The following is an 18,374-nucleotide window of genomic DNA, read 5'->3' on the forward strand; positions in this document are numbered from 1 at the left end:
TTCCCCTCACCCCTTACCCCTCCCCCTTCAAAAAAAGGGGGAGGGGTAAGGGGTAGAAATGGGATTGGGCCTTAGTCGAGGAGCTACTGAGGAACCTGCATCATTACCGTGGCCCCTTTTAGGGCCCTTTGGGTGGGAACCAGGTTGGGCTAATGTGGAGCGAGCTGGCTGTGTAACTGGGACACTAGGCCACCGCCTAAACTGGTGCATCCCCGTACACATGCGAGCAAGAGACAAAAGGGGAGATCCACTCACCACATACAAAGTTGATCGGTTGGATTAGTGGTATTATCTGGTAGAAGTGTGAGTAAATGAAAGCGTTATTCCTTTTTGTAACCGTTTATCTACGGGATAGCATGTCCTTCAGAGAGAGGGAGAGAGCTAGAAGGTAGAGCCCCGGTAGGCCAACTAGGTTAATCCCATCCTGCGTGCGTGACGCTAGCTTCCATTAAACATGTCACAGTGCAGGTGCTGCTAAGCTACACGCCGCTAAGCTACACACAGCAGCACGCGCCTGCACACACTAGCCTTCCAGCTTCACATCCTTGCTAGCTTGAACACAAACCACGCACACACAAACATACAAAAAAAGCCAGGTTGCGTCGTGCCCTGACACACTGTAAAAACGCAAACAAGAGTGTCATCCACCTGCAGGCAACCTTTCAACGGAGGTGGACTGGACACAGGACGTAATTCGACACAAACCCACGTTGGCGCTTCAGCTCGGCACACTTTCAGAAGCCTGCTTTGGCGGGGACTCTGGAAACAATCCTATTTCTAAAGGCCTGTTTAATAACCACTTGCATGATCACATCGTTCAGAGCGTTTGGAGCGGGGCGTGGGCTGGGCAGCGGCCAAGAGAGCGACAGACAAAGGGGAGAGACGGTTCACACGATGCTGAGTGAGGAGGGACCGGGGCTGGGAGAGCACGTTCAGCGTTCGGGTCGCTGGTGTGTTGGCGTGCACCCAACGTGAGTGCCACGAGGCGTAGGCAACCTACGAGGAATACCGATTCCTTGTGTGATCAGTATTCCTTGTAGTGTGTCTAGATAGAGGAAGTATATTGATATCGGTATAAAATATTAAATGGGAGCACGTCATCTATTATTAGTTTGTTACGTTGTAATACCGTTTGAACTGGTATCGTCGGTTTCTTGAAGGAAGCGTTTCATTGGTTGCGTGACATGTGACAAGATTGTGTAATCTTTCAAGGCTGGGAAGCAAGCGGGCCTTGACTGAACGAACACATGAGAGAGGGCCTATTGTATGACTTTGTTTATCAGGAAAACGTCTTCAAAACAAGGATCCTGTATTGAATAGTCAAGGAATGTGGGTCATTGGATCATGTTGTTGTGGGATATCCAGCACTGAACTTATCCGAGCAGGAAAACAGGTTTGGGGTTTGGCAGTACGTGGCTTAGCTTTCGCTGAAAGAAAGGATGCAGTGCATGCCCCCTAATACAACCCCACCCCTTGGTACAGAGGTAGAGAACAAACCACCAGCCTCATGGTAGAGCTCCCATTATGTCGAGGAGACTGATAGGCTTCATGCGTTTTAAACTAATGGTTGTCCTATCAGACAAAGGTCAGTGGGTCCTATCGAAGTGTTTCCACCACTTTAAAGCATGCATTAAGAACTGCAGGATAGGCCGGTTGGATGATAGGCTAGCATAGTGGTGGAGAGTTTCAGCCCCAGCAGAAAGAGGTCTGCTTTAGGCCACTCTGTCAGGTTGACATCTGCTTTGCTCGTGCAGAGCAGAGCAGCACAACAGACTCCTCAACACGATCCGTCCTGGAACCGAATGCGAAGTCATGCGGCAGCGGGGGCCTCTCCCAAAGCAGCCATAGCCCCTACAGCAGCAGGTCCTCTAACCACGCAATGGTTCAGCCTGAGCAGCGCCGACCGGGGAACAAGGAGTACGGCCAGTTCATTTAATTTAGATTTAGCAGACGCTCTTATCCAAAGCGACTTACGATAAGTAGATTTGTTAGAAGGAAGAGAAACAACAACATATCGCCGTCGGTACAGTAAGGATGTTCTTAAACCCAAGAGCCAAGCACTAACAATCACTAGGCTAACCCATTCTCCGTAGACAACAGACATAGCTAGGATGAGAAGCCACACAATCCTAAGTAGTATTCTTAGTTCATTCTATTTCAGAAAGATGACACATTTCAAAAAGCGCTAACATTGCAAACTAAAATCTAAACTTATTTCTAAATGTCACAGGCTATATTTGATATTGTAGACATGGAAGAGGACAGTAATCTACAGTCACCCAAGCACTTCCTTTTGAGGTCTATTGGGTTTGAAGTGGGGTTTCACGTGGACAACCGAGATCCATTCAGAGATGAGCCGCGCACACAAGCCAATAAAACACATCGCTAATATTGAATGACGTTTCCTAAGCTATTAATACAAACTGGTAAAGTAGGGATATGAATTTGTAGCTCAGGGGCACACACAAACACACACCAACAAACCAGATCACATTTCCTGTAGCTGTACTGAGCGCGTGCAGTTGACTAGAGAGTCCCCACCTTCCTTGAGGCTGTGATAGACATCCCTGTCCAGGTCCGTCCTCAAGTCTGCCTTCTCCAGGTCCTCCCCGATTGGAGGAGAGCCCATTGGGGAGGCTGGCTCAAAGGACAGGCAGTGGTTGGTGTCCAGCATGATCATATCCCGGCGGAGATCAATAATGTCAGGAAGGCATCGAACTTTCCCACCGCACCGATCCCCGAACAAAGATACTCCCGACGTTTAAAAAAAAAAAAGTTCAAGTAGGAGGCTCGGATGAGAGCGGGAAGGGTCCCCTGGGTGAAAACCTGAGCAGCGATCCCGATGAGCCTCCCAGTCTGTTTCCCGGCAGTAGACCGGTTGATGCGGTCTCACCAGAGGACTGGTTTCCTCGGTCCCAGACTACAGCAGACAGCAGAGCCGGTTCCTGCCCTGCACGGCCAGCACGGCAAGCTATCCGTCCTCGCTGATCGATCGCCCTCTCTCCGTCTGTCTCTCCCTCCCTCCGTCTGTCTCTCTCTCGGTCTGTCTCCCTCTTTCTCTCGTTCGGTCTCTCTCTTCTCTCTCTCTCTCTTCTCTCTCTCTCTCTCTCTCTCTCGACTGCCCTATTCCCTCCTTCTCTTGCAGTGGCGGCCAAGTCACGACAGCGCTTCACCGCCTTCGCTGTCCTCCCGGGGGAGACGGAAGAAATCCGCAGGGTGGAGAAAAACCAAACTGCACGGAAAAGACGGGCGAGAGCGAGGAGGAATGGGAGGAGGAGCGGGGGAAAAGGAGGGCAGCGACGAGGAGGAAGGAGAGGAGGAGGCGGCGAGGACAGGCGCTGTGAGCGAGCGGGGAGCCTGGCACACACAGACGGAGACTGGAGAGGAGTGAGGCTCCTCTGGTTGCAGCTCCTCCCGTTTCTCACACACACACACACACACACACACACACACACACACACACACACACACACACACACACACACACACACACACACACACACACACACACACACACACACACACACACACACACACACACGAGTTCTCCTACTCAGCTGTTGCCATTCATTTACTGGTAAAAATGTAAGTTGGGAGTGGGGGGGTGGGGGGGTGTGGTGGGTGGGTTGGGGGGGGGGAGTGAGGCACTGCATCTGTCCCTCTCTCTCTCTCTCTCTCTCTCTCTCTCTCTCTTTATCTCTCTCTCTCCCTCTCTTGTGAGAGACAACAGAGTCCCGTGACAGCACCACTTTTAAGACTGTCTGTCTTAGGTCTGTTGATAAACAGTCAGCCCCGGAGCGTTCTCATTGGAGCCAGCTGTGGGCCCGATGACATCACGCACAGCAATAGCGCCCCTGTCACCTTGGTCACCAGTCACATGGTGGGGGGGGGGGGGGGGGGGGGACTAATCAAGGACATTGACAGCACCCCTTGATTGATCCTACATCACATGGTTAGTGGCTGTTGGATGAGCGAACGGGGGAACGAGTTCCCCGACTCAGAACTCTCGTCGGAAGGAGTCAAAGGCGTCGCCTCCTCTTAATCCTGTCTCCAGGCCTTCCACCCCCAGAGTCGCCCCCCTCCGCCACCCCCTGTTTTAAATAGCAGACAGCTGGCCGCGAGGGGGCTATATTCAGCGGGGTATCACCTGTGTGCGGGCTGGATAGGGTTACTTACAGACCCACACCTCATCTCAGAGCTGGGGGGGGGGGGGGGGGGGGGGGGGGGGGGGGGGGGGGGGGGGGGGGGGGGGGGGGGGGGGGGGGGGGGGCATGCGACGCCAGCCCACTCTCTCTCTCTCTCTCTCTCTCTCTCTCTCTCTCTCCCCCCCCTCAATGTTTTACGAGCCACTAACGTGACGTAAGCCCTGGGTTTTTTAATGCAGGCACTCACACAATGCATCCCCTTCTCCCACTATAGGAAACTGTTATAAACAATAATAAACACAGCCCCCCCCCCCACCACATCCCCGTCGCCCCCCCCAGCAGGGACGAGCCAATGGGAACAAAGAAAAGGTGTCGCCTTCGACAAACACCGCCCGAGAAGAAACGGGCGTTTCCGTGGCGATGTGTGCACGGCGAGGGTTTAAAGTCCGCCTGCTCAGGGGGGGGGGGGGGGGGGGGATTCACCGCCTGTCATGGCGGAGCCCCGGTGGCTGAGGGGCGCAGGGATTACCGCGTCTGCGTGGGCTGCCTGGCTGGCTGGCTGTCGGGGCGCAGCGGGAACGATTCGGGGGCTTCGTGTCTGCGTGGGACGCCGTTACACTCTGTGACATTTGTCTAACAGCGACCATGAGTGGCACTGTGAGCGCGAGTCGTGAGTGGTGGTTTCCGTCTCTCAGGGTCTGGTCGACTGGGGGACTGGGGGCCCAGCCTTGACCCCAGCCACCAGAACCATTCAACATGTGATAGAGGCTGCTTTGTGTAGTCACCGCGCACAGCTGGATTGATCCGGAGCTCACTGCTTCTGCTAAACTTCTGTGTGTCAGGGTGTGCGGGAATGCAACCAAAGTAAAACGGACGAAACGTCTCCATTCCCATTCAGAACTGTCCGTATGGCGGATGTGAAATGGGACCAAACGTCTCCACTCCCAGTCAAACCGGCGCGCATGGCAGGTTCGTTAACGGGGATGATTTAGGGGAACGGTCAATCATCGACTGTTCTGCAACCAACAGACCAAATCCCCTTCTGCAATCTTTCTTGAGTTGCTCGAGGGTTCAGACCAGGTAAAGACCAGGCGGGAGCTTTAAAGTATTCAGCTTAAAAGTATAAAAAGAAATGTCATACAACAGAATAGAGTGCATGACTCAATGACATTTAAATTACATCTACATTTAGCAGACGCTTTTATCCAAAGTGACTTACAATAAGTACATTTGTCAGAAGAATGAGAAACAACGTTATATTGCTGTCGGTACAGTAAGGTTGTTCATAGAACCAAGTGCCAAGCACTAACAATCACTAGGTAAACCCTGTATATTCCCCATATACAACCAAGACAGCTAGGATAAGATGCTACACAATTGCTGAGTACCATTTTTGAGTGCAAGAACGTACAACACACAATGAGTGCATACATTAAGTGTGCGTTCATTCATTTGAATGAATGATTAAATACAACATAAAGCAGGTTACCTGGTGCACTCCAGGGTTAACATTGAGCAAACACATGAGCTGCCTGAGTATGGCCACACTGGCCCCCTTCACCAGAGTTATTCGGCCTTGTGGGACAAATGGCATAGTCTGTTGAGTCCGCCAGATGAAGTGCAAGTGGGGACAATGCCACGGAGGGGCGGACCTCGTATCGAGGTCTGCTGCGCTTTTCAAGACTTCCTGCGGCGGCGTGAAGGAGAAACAAACCCTCCCTTTATGTCCTGTCTGCCCTCACTGGGTCACTCTGTACCCCCGGTCTCCCCCTCTGAATGAAAAGCTTTCCTCTGCTCAGAGCGGAGATTACATCCGTAGTCTGCGGCTGCTCAGATAGGCACGGTGGGAACGTACGGATGAGATGACGCCGCGTTCTTAATATAAAAGCGGAGGAGAATAAAAGTGCTGTGGGATCAGATGTATCGCAGGTCGCCCTGGATCAGGGCGCCGGTCTCAAAGGGTTTCACACCGAATTTAAATCCCAGAGGAGGTGGGGAGGGGAGGTAGAAGGAGGAGCGCATGATCGGATTGCTGCTAGCGTTAACAACATCCTGAGATACATTCAATAGATTAATTATACATTAATTATATTTTTATGATTTAGCATTATAAACATGTATAAGGTTACATTTGTGGTGTCACTAGGCTCAGCTTCTACAGCTGGCTGCTTAAGAATACTTGACCAAGTAATTATAAAAACATTGCTTATAATAACTTATTACGTGTTGTTTCAAAGAAGTGTTGCAACGCAGCAGGCGCGGTGGCAGTCATGTGGAAGCGGACATACAGCCCAGACTCGTTGGGTTAGTGACGCTGCACGTGGTCAGCGGATTAGAACCGGCTCGAGGCTGCGTTGATCGTTGTGCCGCAGTCGTATTAAAAACTCACTCGCTCTCTCTGCATCATGGAGATTAACATCGGATGATTTAAGTTCCTAGTATTTTGAACCGCAAATATTGCGGTTCAAAATAACTTTGAAATTGGGTGATAGTCGAGTCTGACCACTTTTTTTATCATGATTTTAATTGATAAATCGTTATATGCTTGCAAATGATATGCTTGCATATGGTTAGGGGATTTACGATTCACTGGGGGTGAATAGTAATCTTAATTATAACTCTCAGATCTTTCTCTGAATATTCCAGCATGGCGAACCAAGATGTGTTTTCCCCACAGCCCTGATGCAGTCACCAATTTCAGATCTCTAGAAAGAGACCTTACCCAGAAGCTAATGGCCCGAGATGTTTAAAAATAAGATCTTTAAATAGCTCCAATAAGAGGCACATCTCACCTCACACTCAATCGTACAAGAAAAAGACTAAAACAAAACAGGGTGCCATTAAACCTCTACTGGGACCTTTTGAATCAGCGGCCACAGAGATCACGGTCTCAGTCTTCGAAACTAAAAACAGTCGCGCAATTATCAGCTGGGTTTTCAGTGCTCGTTCTGGTTCTGCTGACGTCGGTGAAATAGGAACTGAATCCCAACCATGTTGAGGAGTAAACTCCTGCTCCACATCTGTTTACGGTTTCCTCCCGAGTTAAGTGCTTTCCCCGGTTCACTTTAAGTCTCTCGTTCCCAACAGTAGTTTTGCTGAAATCAACTTCCAAAGGATTGTTCGGACACACCTGCAGCTCATGCCAGCGTGCATAAAGGGTTTGTTCGGATCAGCCGATAGCGCACACGGACAACGTGTTCACACCGCCCTGCTGTGGGCATGCAGGCAGAGAGCAGAGAGGAGAGCTCTTCCTGAGACAGGCCCCGAGGTCAAGGGTCAGGCTCCACAATGACAGCTCTTGTACTGCCGTCGTGTTGTTGGGACCAGGTGCTGACCTTCTGGGTACTGTACGGTCACCCTCAGCCCCAGCTGGGGTTGTTTTATGAGTGCTATCAGCATGAGGGCTAAAAGGCGGCGGTTGTCCAGTAAAACTGGAGAAGTATAAACTGGGGAAGAGGAGGACCACAAGAGCTGAGTAAGGAGTGGTGTGAAGTGTGAAGAAGGCAGAAAGAGTAAAAAGCAACAGAGCGAGAGACGGAGGGAGAGAGAGACGGAGGGAGAGAGGAGGGGGGAGAGAGAGAGAGACAGAGGGAGAGAGCAAGAGACCACAACGATGGAGAACAGTGCCTTGAGGTAACAGGACGAGTGTGGGGAGCAGAGCTGGAAGGCAGCCAGCAGCTGTTTGCATCTGGTAACGTAAACCTGCACTGTTTGGAGAGTGTGAGAGGGAGGGAGGGCGAGGGGGAAGAGCGAGAGGTGAGGGTAGGCTTCCCCTCTTCCATCCCACCACATCAGAACTCGAAATACAACGCCAGAATTAGAACCACTACAACAACCCCCCCCCCCCCCCCCATCACAATAGAACTAGGAGGACCAGAGGGATGGCCAGCAGCAGTTTGACCGGAGACGGAGCAGAGACTGAGCGAGAGCACAGCTGGTTGGTCTATCAGGCAGAGGTTCAGAGTGTGTGTGGCCGGGCCCAGTCATGTTTGTGTTTGTGAGAGGTGGTAAGTAGACGCGGCTGGGAGGCGAGATCGTGGGGATACACTGGACCGCAACAACAATAGAGCTTATCATATGTGACCGCGAGAGGAAAAGGGGTGTGTGTGTGCGTGGGTGTGTGTGAGTGTGCGTGTGCGTGTGCGTGTGTGTGCGTGCGTGGGTGTGTGCGCGTGTGCGTGTGCGTTTGCCTCTGTACTATCCAGTCTCCTACACATCAACAGGTTAACTTCAGTTCACGAGTCATCTTCATGGAAGAATTTAAAACTGTAATGTAAATCATTAATTAAGTATTGACTGTGTGTGCGACAGTTACACACTGTGTAAAGGTCTATGGTAAGAAAGAACCAAGCAGCATTAAGTCAATGTTTTTTGGCCTGCATTGAATAGATATTCAGATCATTGACAGTATTTTATAACACCCCAATGTTATTGTGTTAAACGTTGAACTCTATAGAAAGCCCCTGCGTGTGTGTATTTATTTACCCACTGCTATTGTTCATTTCCCCCATAAACCCCCAGCTGACGCTGTGTGAGCATAGCGGCGCAGTTATTAATACGCTCGGGCCCTGTGCATACCTCCGCACGGCCGTCACCAGAACAAAACCAAACACAACACTCACAATGACCTCCGCCAGAGCTCACCAACGGCACGCCGCATAGCAGCGCACACTCTCTGCTGCATCGCTGACAGACCGCAGGACGAAGGACACTGCATTACTGGGATGGCCTGGGGTCCATGAGGAACCAGGCCCACAGAGTCCAGGAGGAAACCGGCCTGGGGTCCATGAGGAACCAGACACGGGTTCTATGAGGAACCAGGCCTGGGGTGCATGAGGAACCAGAACCACAGAGTCCATGAGGAACCAGGCCTGGGGTCAATGAGGAACCAGACCCACAGAGTCCATGAGGAACCAGGCCTGGGGTCTATGAGGAACCAGACACGGGGTCTATGAGGAACCAGGGTCTATGAGGAACCAGGCCGGGGGACTATAAGGGTCTATGAGGAACCAGGCTTGGGCTCTGGTAGGAACAAGGCCGGGAGTCTTTGAGGAACCAGCACTAGGGTCGATGAGGAGCCAGGCCTAGGGTAGATGAGGAACCAGGCCTAGGGTCTATGAGGAACAAGGCCTAGGGTCTATGAGGGTCTGAGGAACTAGGCCTGGGGTCTATGAGGAACCAGGCCTGGGGTCTTTTAGGAACAAGGCCAGGGCTCTATTAGGAACCACGCCTGGGGCCTATGAGGAACTAGGCCTGGGGTCTATGAGGATCTATGGAGCCTTGGCCCATGGGGCTCAGAGGAGCCCAGATGTGTGTGCCTGTGCGCTCTCCAGCCGGCGCAAGTCAGAGAGCCAACATGAGCGGGCTTGTGCGGCTGCAATCGAGGACATCTGAGGGGAGAATGTGCGAGGGGTATGTCCATACAAGTCACTGTTTGGAAGCAGAGAACGGGCCCGCACACACACTGCTGACAGCGCCGCTACAAGAGAGCTCCCAGCCCGGGAGGACGGTGTGTGGGGGTGTGGTTGTATGCGTACGCGATTGTTTTTATGTGTGTGTTAATGTGTTTGCGTACATGTGCGTGTGTTTCAATTGGCGTGTGTGTTTACACTTAGGCTACGTGTTTTTTTTTTCTGCGTGTACTTCTGTGTTTGTTTACGTGTGCCTGCAGTGTGTTTACGCGCGCGTGTGTGTTTACGTGTGTGTGTGTGTGTTTACGTGTGTGTGCGTGTATAAGTGCTTGCGTTGACACTACATCTAGCCTCAGGCTACGGATTCTCAGAGCTGATCAGGATGCCATGCTCCGTCTTGTTATAACCAGAGTCGTCGGCGACCAATGAGCTGAGAGGATGGATCAAAGCCCCGGGTGCATGTTGAAATGCATGGCTGCCAGGGAGAAGGAGCCAGACTGCACAGGCTTGGCCAACGCCTGTAGCAGCATGCCCTCCAACAGACATGACCTGGGAGCACTCACACTGTGTGCGTGTGTTTGGTGTGTCTGTATGATTTGGCGTACTGTGGGGATCAAAGCTGTGTCTGCATATGTGTGTGTACACGTCAAGTACTTGGGTGTTTTTTTGTGTGTTCATATTTATATGCGTGCATGTGACCATGTGTTCATGCATATGTGGGAGTGTGTGTCCACGAATGTGTGCGTCTGTGTCCTTCTGGGCCCCTTGCGAGTCATGTATGGCTCATGGGCATGAGTCAGAAGCTAGGACAGGAGAGACCAGCTCTCGCTGCATCAAGGTCTCTAAGTGCCCATGGATGTTTAGAACTGTGTGTTTATGTGACAGAGAGGGAAAGAGTGAGAGATAGACCGGGAGAGGGAGAGGGAGTGAGGTACACAGACAGAGCAGAGAGAGAGAGAAGAAGACGAAAGAGTGGAGTTGTTTGGGTTGACTAAAACGCGAGAGCCATGTTCTGTTTGGATGAGAGTACAGACCCTTTAACCACTGTGAAGGTGTGTGTCAGTGTTTCCCACACATTGACGAGACTATGGCGCCCCGCCATAGTCTCTGCGTGCACATGAATTATTATTATTATTATAATTTTTTTTTTTATTATTATTATTATTATTTTTTTTGCTCAGACGAAGTTTGTGTCGCTCTCATTGGGAAAAAAAAATCGCCACGTAACCCCCCCCCCCCCCCCCCCCCCGTCAACAATCGCTCCATACCACCCCCCCCCCCCCCCGAGAGAGGAGAGAGAGAGAGAGAGAGAGAGAGAGAGAGAGAGAGAAGAGAGAGAGAGAGAGAGAGAGAGAGAGAGAGAGAGAGAGAGAGAGAGAGAGAGAACGAGAGAGAGAACGAGACAGAGAGAACGAGAGAGAGAACGAGACAGAGAGAACGAGAGAGAGAACGAGAGAGAGAGAGAACGAGAGAGAGAAAGAAAAAGAGAACGAGAGAGAGCAAACAAGAGAGAGCGAACGAGAGAGAGAGAAAGAAAGAGAGAGAGAGAGCGAGCGAGCCCAATGGGCCCCTGCAGCTGGCAGCGCTCCATATTGTTGCATAACAACAGGCTAGCGGTCGCATAGCCTCATCGCTCTGTTATGCTACGCTCAGGATTACCCCCGCGACGGGAGGCCGGCCCGCCACACGGTTTAGTGACCGAGGAGAGTGCTTTGGTTTACACATTAAACAATGAGCCTCGAGACGCACTGAGAGGACGCATGTCTGTGCTGATCACCAGAGACAACGCCTGACCAAGCAGCTTCAGGAGCTGTCATAGAGGAGGAGGAGGAGGAGGAGCTGAGGGGGGCTTCCTCCCTGCACTCCCCCCCCCCCCCCCCCCCACCCCATGGGATCAAGGGTTAGGGGCTGGCCTGGACGTCTGGCTGTCCACCCACACCTCAGGGGCTGGGTGGTAGACACACACACACACACACACACACACACACACACACACACACACACACACACACACACACACACACACACACACACACAGTGAGGGAATGCAATTGCAAACCCCTCAGGCGAATATCTGCATCAAGGCTGGAGCCTCCACACCTCACCCCTCTATTGTTCAGGGCCCGTCGGACGTCTCCCTCCCTGGCTAAGCCTCACCGTCCTCACCCCTGTAAATTGACTGCATTTATACTGCGCTAACCAGTGGCCACTAAAAGCGCTTTACAATACTGCCTAACATTCACCCCTTCATGCACACATTCACCCACCGACGGCGGAGTCGGCCACGCAGGGCGACAGCCAGCTCGCCAGGAGCAGTCAGGGTGAGGCGCCTCGCTCAGGGACACCTCGACACTCACAGCTAGGAGGAGCCAGGGATCGAACTAGCAACCGTCAAGTTACCACCAGCCAACCCGCTCTACCTCCTGAGCCACGTGCCGCCCAGGGCCTGCTGGTCGTCTCCCAGGCTAAGCCCCCCTCATCCAGGTCGCTCCGCGCCTCCGTCTCCCTACATCACCTCTCGCCTCGCCCTTTGAATTCCAGGTTCCAACCCCCTGGTTGTAGTAGAGGGTGCAGCCCAGAAGCACCACCATTCCCTACTCCTGTCATCACCGCCTCAAGCCCCGCCCAGCCTCTTAAGCCCGTGCAGTTGGACGAGGCATCGCCACGGTGACCGTAGAGCGGAACAGGCCTACGGAACAGCAGGGCGCTGTCTGAAGGCCTGAGCAGAGCCAGGAGGGAAGTCCGAGGGCTGGGAGAAACACTGGGGAACGCACCGGGGCAGTCTCAAGACCCGTCGCCGCTACTCGCGCAGAATCACGCGCCGTCACAAATGTTTGCAGTATTGTACGCCGGAAGAAAACACCAAAGGATGTGACAAAGACACCCACGCCCACGCCCACCCACGGCCTGTAATCTCCCGTGAGAGTGTGAGTGGTCGTAGGGACCAACAGTAATTTTACAGACCGCCGTGTCCCCGGGACACTTCCTGGCGCCGGGAGGATCGTGTTTTCCAGTGATACCCAGATTTAGAAGATCTGGTGAATTTGGAGAAGAAAAAAAAAAAAAAAAAGAGAAAAGCCGAATTTGGTTCCAATCTGGCCGGCGTCCCACCGAGCTCAAGGGCTGATGTCAGACAAGCCCCGACAGAACCGGCAGCACACAACTCTGTACCACATTGTGATGTGCCTGTTGAAATGCTTTCTGTCCCTTTATGTTCTGCTTTTATCTCACTGTGTAGTTTGCTTTGTATCTTGGCTCCTACGTGGTAGGTTATTGCATTCTGTGAAAGCACCTTCTGCCTCTGTTTTAGAAAGGAGCTATAGAAATAAGGTTGATTATTATAACATTATCTTCATCATCTCCTCCCAGGACGAGGTGAGGAGGAGGAGGAGAAGCAGCAGGAGGTGCAGGAGGAGGCTCAAACTGGCCCTCTGATCACACAGCTGCTTCCAATGAGGGGGGGGGTTTACACTTGCATAACTACTATCCATCAACTGGAGAGATTCACAAGAAGGTCAGATCCCTCCAATGCCCCCTCACCTCCACACACACACATACACACACCTGGTCTGTCTACCTCAGCCGCCCCCCCCCCCCTCCTCCTCCTCCTCCTCCTCCTCCTCCTCCTCCTCCTCTCAGAGCTCAGCCTCATCAACAGGGAGCCTGTGACTGTTTCTCCACTTCAGCTGCTCTAGTCACTTGACTTCCCTCTGGAGCGCTGTGGTGAAACGCTTGCTTCTGTCCATTCTACTTCTGTGTTTTTATGTACACTGATGCTTGACCCGATAAAATCGGCTCCTTCGACGCTGGGGCCTTGGTCATAACAGGAGGTGGCAGGCGTCTTATATTGATATTTGGATAGACTTTGAGACTGCGATACAGAGGTGAATCTGTAGTACCCAGCCATAAACCCTGGGAGATAGAGGACTGTGCCACAGATTTGGGTGCAGCGCACAATCACACGCACACACGCCCACACCTGTACACCAGTCGCCCAGACACACAAACAAACGCTGAGAACTGGTACGCCGACTCTCTGGGAAACGATACAGCCAAAACAATTATGAGCACGTGGATTTAAATCTCAAACCCTGTTTCGCAACGCGAGGCAAACAGTAGACGCAAACAGACAGCGGTTGAACACCAAAACACTAACAAAACACCCGCCAGCACGGCGGCTCGGCTATGGAGGGCACGTCACCTGTGAGTACGGTCATATCTCTCTGGATCATTCTAGGGACGACAGGTTCTCCGAGCCTCTATCGGTCCATGGCGCCTGCATCGGAAATCGACCAATGAATGGAATGGACGCCAAATCCAACACTGTAGCGCGAGCGGTTAATCCAGGCCCGGCCCGGACACAAATCCAGTAGGGGACCACCCCCGAGACCCGGTTCTGTCGTTAGCCCTGCGAACTGCCTGCTCCGACGCAGGTTGCAGGCTGCGATCCTGTCACACTGCCTTGCTGTGGGGCTGCACCCAGGTCCCTAGCCTGCGCTTGTCTGCAAGTGTGTGCACGCCCAGACGGGAAGAAAGATAGAGAGGGAGGAGAGAGAGAGGGGCGTGTACAGGTCTGTGTGTGGCGGCCTGTCTCGTCCCTTCACTGTCTCTCTCTCTCTCTCTCTCTCTTTCTTCAGGCAGAGAGAAGACAGGGGTTCGACCGGAGAAGCCAACCGGAGGCTAAGAGATTCCCTCTTCCTCTCCTAGTTCCCGCCTTCTTCTTATCTTTCTTCCCTTGTTTCACAAGTGCAGTTCACTTTTTTCAGATGTGGGCAGAGTACAGAAGAGAGGAACAACAACAGGGAAGGAACTGGAACCTATTAGGGCCCTCGAACAGCGCAACTCTTGAAATCATCCAGTTACACGATCCCCCGTGTCTCCCCACCGCTGGGTCGTTCCCTCTGTCCTCACTTTTCCCTCGGACTTCCTGGAGTTATGCAATACTGCTTTCCTCACACTCGCCCACCCAGTCCCCGCAATCCCCCTCCCCCTCTTCCTGGTTCCTCTTCCTGTGGCCCCAAGACCCGCCCACACTCCAGTTCACCTCGTATGCCTGAGGAACATCCACGGGCCCCCCCTGTGCTGCAGGGGCCCCGACGCAGACTGTAACTCAGTCGGGGGCCAGCTGTCAATCAATTACAGGAGTGTTTATTAAGAAGGAAGGGGAGGGGCTTAGTTGTTGACAATCTGCTCTGATCTGCATTTCTCAGTTTGAATGCAGGAAGAGGCCCGTATCAGCTGATGATAAACACTCGCGCGCGCGCGCGTACACACACACACACACACACACACACACACACACACACACACACACACACACACACACACACACACACACACACACACACACACACACACACACACACACACACACACACACACACAACTGCATATCGTCACGCTGGAGAGCGAAGATAAGAGAAGGCTACGGGGTGCTACGGAGGTACGAGGCGATCGAAGGTGGAGATAGCACCACGCTGGGCGGCCCGGACTACTGCTGCTCTCCGCAGTGCCAACAGGACGTTACCGGCGACAGAAACAAGCGTGAGCCGGAAGTGGCTCCTGCCTCGATTGCACCGTTTATGACCGAGTCCATCGATGATTCACCGCTTCGTGAGAAGCACGACCGAGTTTAACGAGCCCCGACGCCAGCGGCGTGTGAAACATGCCTAGGACGGATCCTGTTAATAATGCGTGTGATGTTTTTGACTGTCGTCCCCTAGACTAGAACTTCACCTTGGTGCCACTCGGCCCAGAGAGGACGGCTGGGCAGAGAGAGAGAGAGAACACGAGAGAGAGAGAACACGAGAGAGAGCGAGAGAGAGAGAGCGAGAGAGAGAGAGAGAGAACACGAGAGAGAGCGAGAGAGAGAGAGAGAGAGCAGAAATGCAGCCTGCAGCGGTCTGTCTGAGGCTCTGTGCTGCTACACGCAGGTCGCCATGGGAGAATGCAGAACAGGAGAGGTAGCTCAGGCAGAGGTCGACTCAATCTGGGGGGGGGGGGGGGGTGGCCTTGGGCTGTGTGTGTGTGGACGTCCGAGTGCGTGTGTGGCAGTGAAAGTATTCCCACTACCCTGCCACTCCACGGCTGGCCTTCTCTCCTCCGTATTAATGTTTCATGGAGCTCATTCACTCAGCACAGCTACCCTGCCGCCGCCGCATGGAGGCACTTGAACACTCCGGGTCCCCATAACGCCACTCAGCCCAGGTAATAAATCATCCAACAGGTCAAGTCCCATAAAGCAGGCAAGCCAACACCTACAGCAGAACAATGGTGTGTGTGTGTGTGTGTGTGTGTGTGTGTGTGTGTGTGTGTGTGTGTGTGTGTGTGTGTGTGTGTGTGTGTGTGTGTGTGTGTGTGTGTGTGTGTGTGTGTGTGTGTGTGTGTGTGTGTGTGTGTGTGTCCCACACAGGAGTGGAGCACACCTTGATTTGTGTGTACTCCCCATATCAGGCGGCCTCTCTCCAGGACATGGCGTTGCATGGTAAAGCGATTATTTATTCAGAGAAACAGAGAGGGATCTGTAACTCTGTCATTACTCTGTAACAGAGAGGCCCTCTACACAACACAGCATACCTAGGCAGGATAATGACCAATACACACCATACACACAGTGTATGGTGTGTGAACATCTGTGCGGGCTCATACACAACACACACACACACACACACACACACACACACACACACACGCTCAGTCACACACCCATGCATGCAAACAAACACATACACAGACACAAACACACACACCAACGTGTGCTCACTCACACACACATAAAAGCCAAACAAACGCAAATACATAAACCTGTGTGTGATCACAACAAACTGAGCAGCTCCTCTCCGTCAGCATTGAGTTTATACAGACCCGGTAGGGTCTGTATAAACCTCGCTGAAGGAGCCCTGGGATGGCCAGAGAGAGTGGTTCAAACACGTCTGACATTCAGCGCTGGTTGTTGTTCTCTGTCTTCTCCCTGGTGACCCCGGCCGGGGAGTTACGCAACAACCAGTCCACGGCGCGGAACTCAAACACCAGGGCCCGTCCAACCACTTGAAAACACTTAAGGTACTAAAAAATCGCGGTGGGAAATGTGTGACCGTACAAGGAGTAAAAAGAAAATGATGACTAAATTCAGCAACTTTTTTTATCCAAAGCAACTTCGCATTGCGTGGTGTCAGCCACGCAATGCGACAGGCAGCTTGTCGGGAGCAGCCAGGGTGAGGCGTCTTGCTCAGGGGGCCCTCGACACTCCACTAGGAGGAACCGTGATTCGAACAAGCAACCTCCAGCTAACAAGTGAACCCGCCCTACCACCTGAGCTAAGCCGACCCCTACGACGATGGGCTTTGGATTCAGCCTCATTTTTGTGATCAACGAAATTCCTGCTTTGCTTTGAGACAATAAAAGCACGTGCATCAGTAGCTTTCTGCAGACCGGCATCAGTCAGCTGGTAGACCCTGAGGAGGATTCACCCGACAAGCGAGCGCGGATCGTACGAAAGCGTCACTTACCGATTCTTCCTCTCCCGCAGCGGCAGCAGGCTGGGGGCGGGCGTCAGGGACAGCTCCTGCAGCTCATTGGTCACCGCCTCGCTCCGAGGGCTGTGGGCGGAGCCGGCTGCCCTGGCAACCAACATGCTGCCGGGGCTAGACTCCTCCCACTTCTGTGGGTCCACTGTTGTCAGGGGTGACGGACAGGACACTGTAAAAAAACATATTGATCATAATTAATATGCGTCAGAAGTGGCAAAGTCCACTCTTGCACCTCATGGAAAAGAATAAGTGAACTTGTCAACAAGAATTAGTTTATTCTTTGGAAGAACCATTTCTTGGCAGAGTACCATCTTGTAAGAATCCTGGTACATGAAATACCTGCAGCCACCAGGGGCAATTTGAACAGGCTGTGACTTGTAGGCACTGAAGTACCGGAACACTAAAATTCTCTATTGTGCAATTATGAATGCCTGTCACTCACACACACACACACACACACACACACACACACACACACACACAACACACACACACACACACACACACACAACACACACACCACACACACACACACACACACTACACAACACACCCCACCAGGTCAGCTCTTCATTAGGGTTTGAACACATGCAAACTGCTCCAGTGACGCCCTACGTATGTCAAAAAGGACCAAAGTTGTCCATTAATTACTGTTTACGAAGGCGGGACTGCAGACCACTGCTGTGTTTTGCATTGATCCCAACCTCCGGTGTGTGTCTTCCAGCCACGGGGCCTTGTTTATTACCACAGCAGGCAAACAACCAGGACCGCTGGTTGTTTGCAGCCCTTTTTTCCCTCTCACACTCTACAGTACAAGCGAGTCTGTGCAATAACATCATTAGTGCCGAACCACTACGCTGTCGTGTAGCTGCAGCTAGCTTCTCCGTGCAGCGTCGGGAGTCTCCCACACAGATGTCCCTTCTGGGTTCACGATGTGCAGTCTGATTGTATATGAGCCTTGAGACCACGGCTGGTTAAAGTACTCTACGCTCCTAAAACTGAAATGCGTGCCAGCGAAGCATCCTGGGAAGAAACGTATAGCGCAGCACTGTATGAATGATTAATACGATCTCCTCCATGCTTTGCTTCCTATACTTTTTTCTTAAGGTTCAACAGCAAAATAGAGTACAACAAGAAAAACTGGCTGCATTTTTGGTGATGTAGCAATTACCTTGTATTTCTTTTGAAATCCAAGTCACAACCTGTGTGCATGAGTGTATTAAAGTCAACATTTGCCCACTCATGTTTTACGAACACAGAACCTTAAAAAACATTAGTCAAAATGTTAA

General features: G+C 52.2%; 2 protein-coding genes across 4 annotated transcripts in view; both read right to left on the reverse strand.

The window, feature by feature from the left end:
• mrtfab (myocardin related transcription factor Ab) overlaps nt 1-17,455 on the reverse strand; it is a 42,101-nt gene extending 24,646 nt beyond the window's left edge. The window contains exon 1 of one of the 3 annotated variants that reach the window (XM_030340316.1): nt 17,065-17,455. Coding sequence is in view for 2 of the 3 variants with exons in the window: in XM_030340314.1 (XP_030196174.1) it covers nt 2,542-2,680 (139 nt within the window). In the remaining variant the exon portion in view is untranslated. Of the gene's footprint in view, nt 1-2,541; nt 3,444-13,757; nt 14,506-17,064 lie in introns of those variants that run through there. The other 2 variants (XM_030340315.1, XM_030340314.1) reach the window with 2 other exon arrangements.
• The window catches only part of LOC115531581 (ras-related protein Rab-26), a 55,775-nt gene continuing 51,890 nt past the window's right edge, over nt 14,490-18,374 (reverse strand). The window contains exons 8-9 of the mRNA XM_030340933.1: nt 17,065-17,227; nt 14,490-14,565 (exon numbers count right to left, since the gene is read on the reverse strand). Of these exons, the coding sequence (XP_030196793.1) occupies nt 14,490-14,565; nt 17,065-17,227 (239 nt within the window). The remainder of the gene's footprint in view (nt 14,566-17,064; nt 17,228-18,374) is intronic.

This window comes from Gadus morhua, chromosome 18, assembly GCF_902167405.1.
Source record: "Gadus morhua chromosome 18, gadMor3.0, whole genome shotgun sequence".
Lineage (NCBI taxonomy): Eukaryota > Metazoa > Chordata > Actinopteri > Gadiformes > Gadidae > Gadus > Gadus morhua.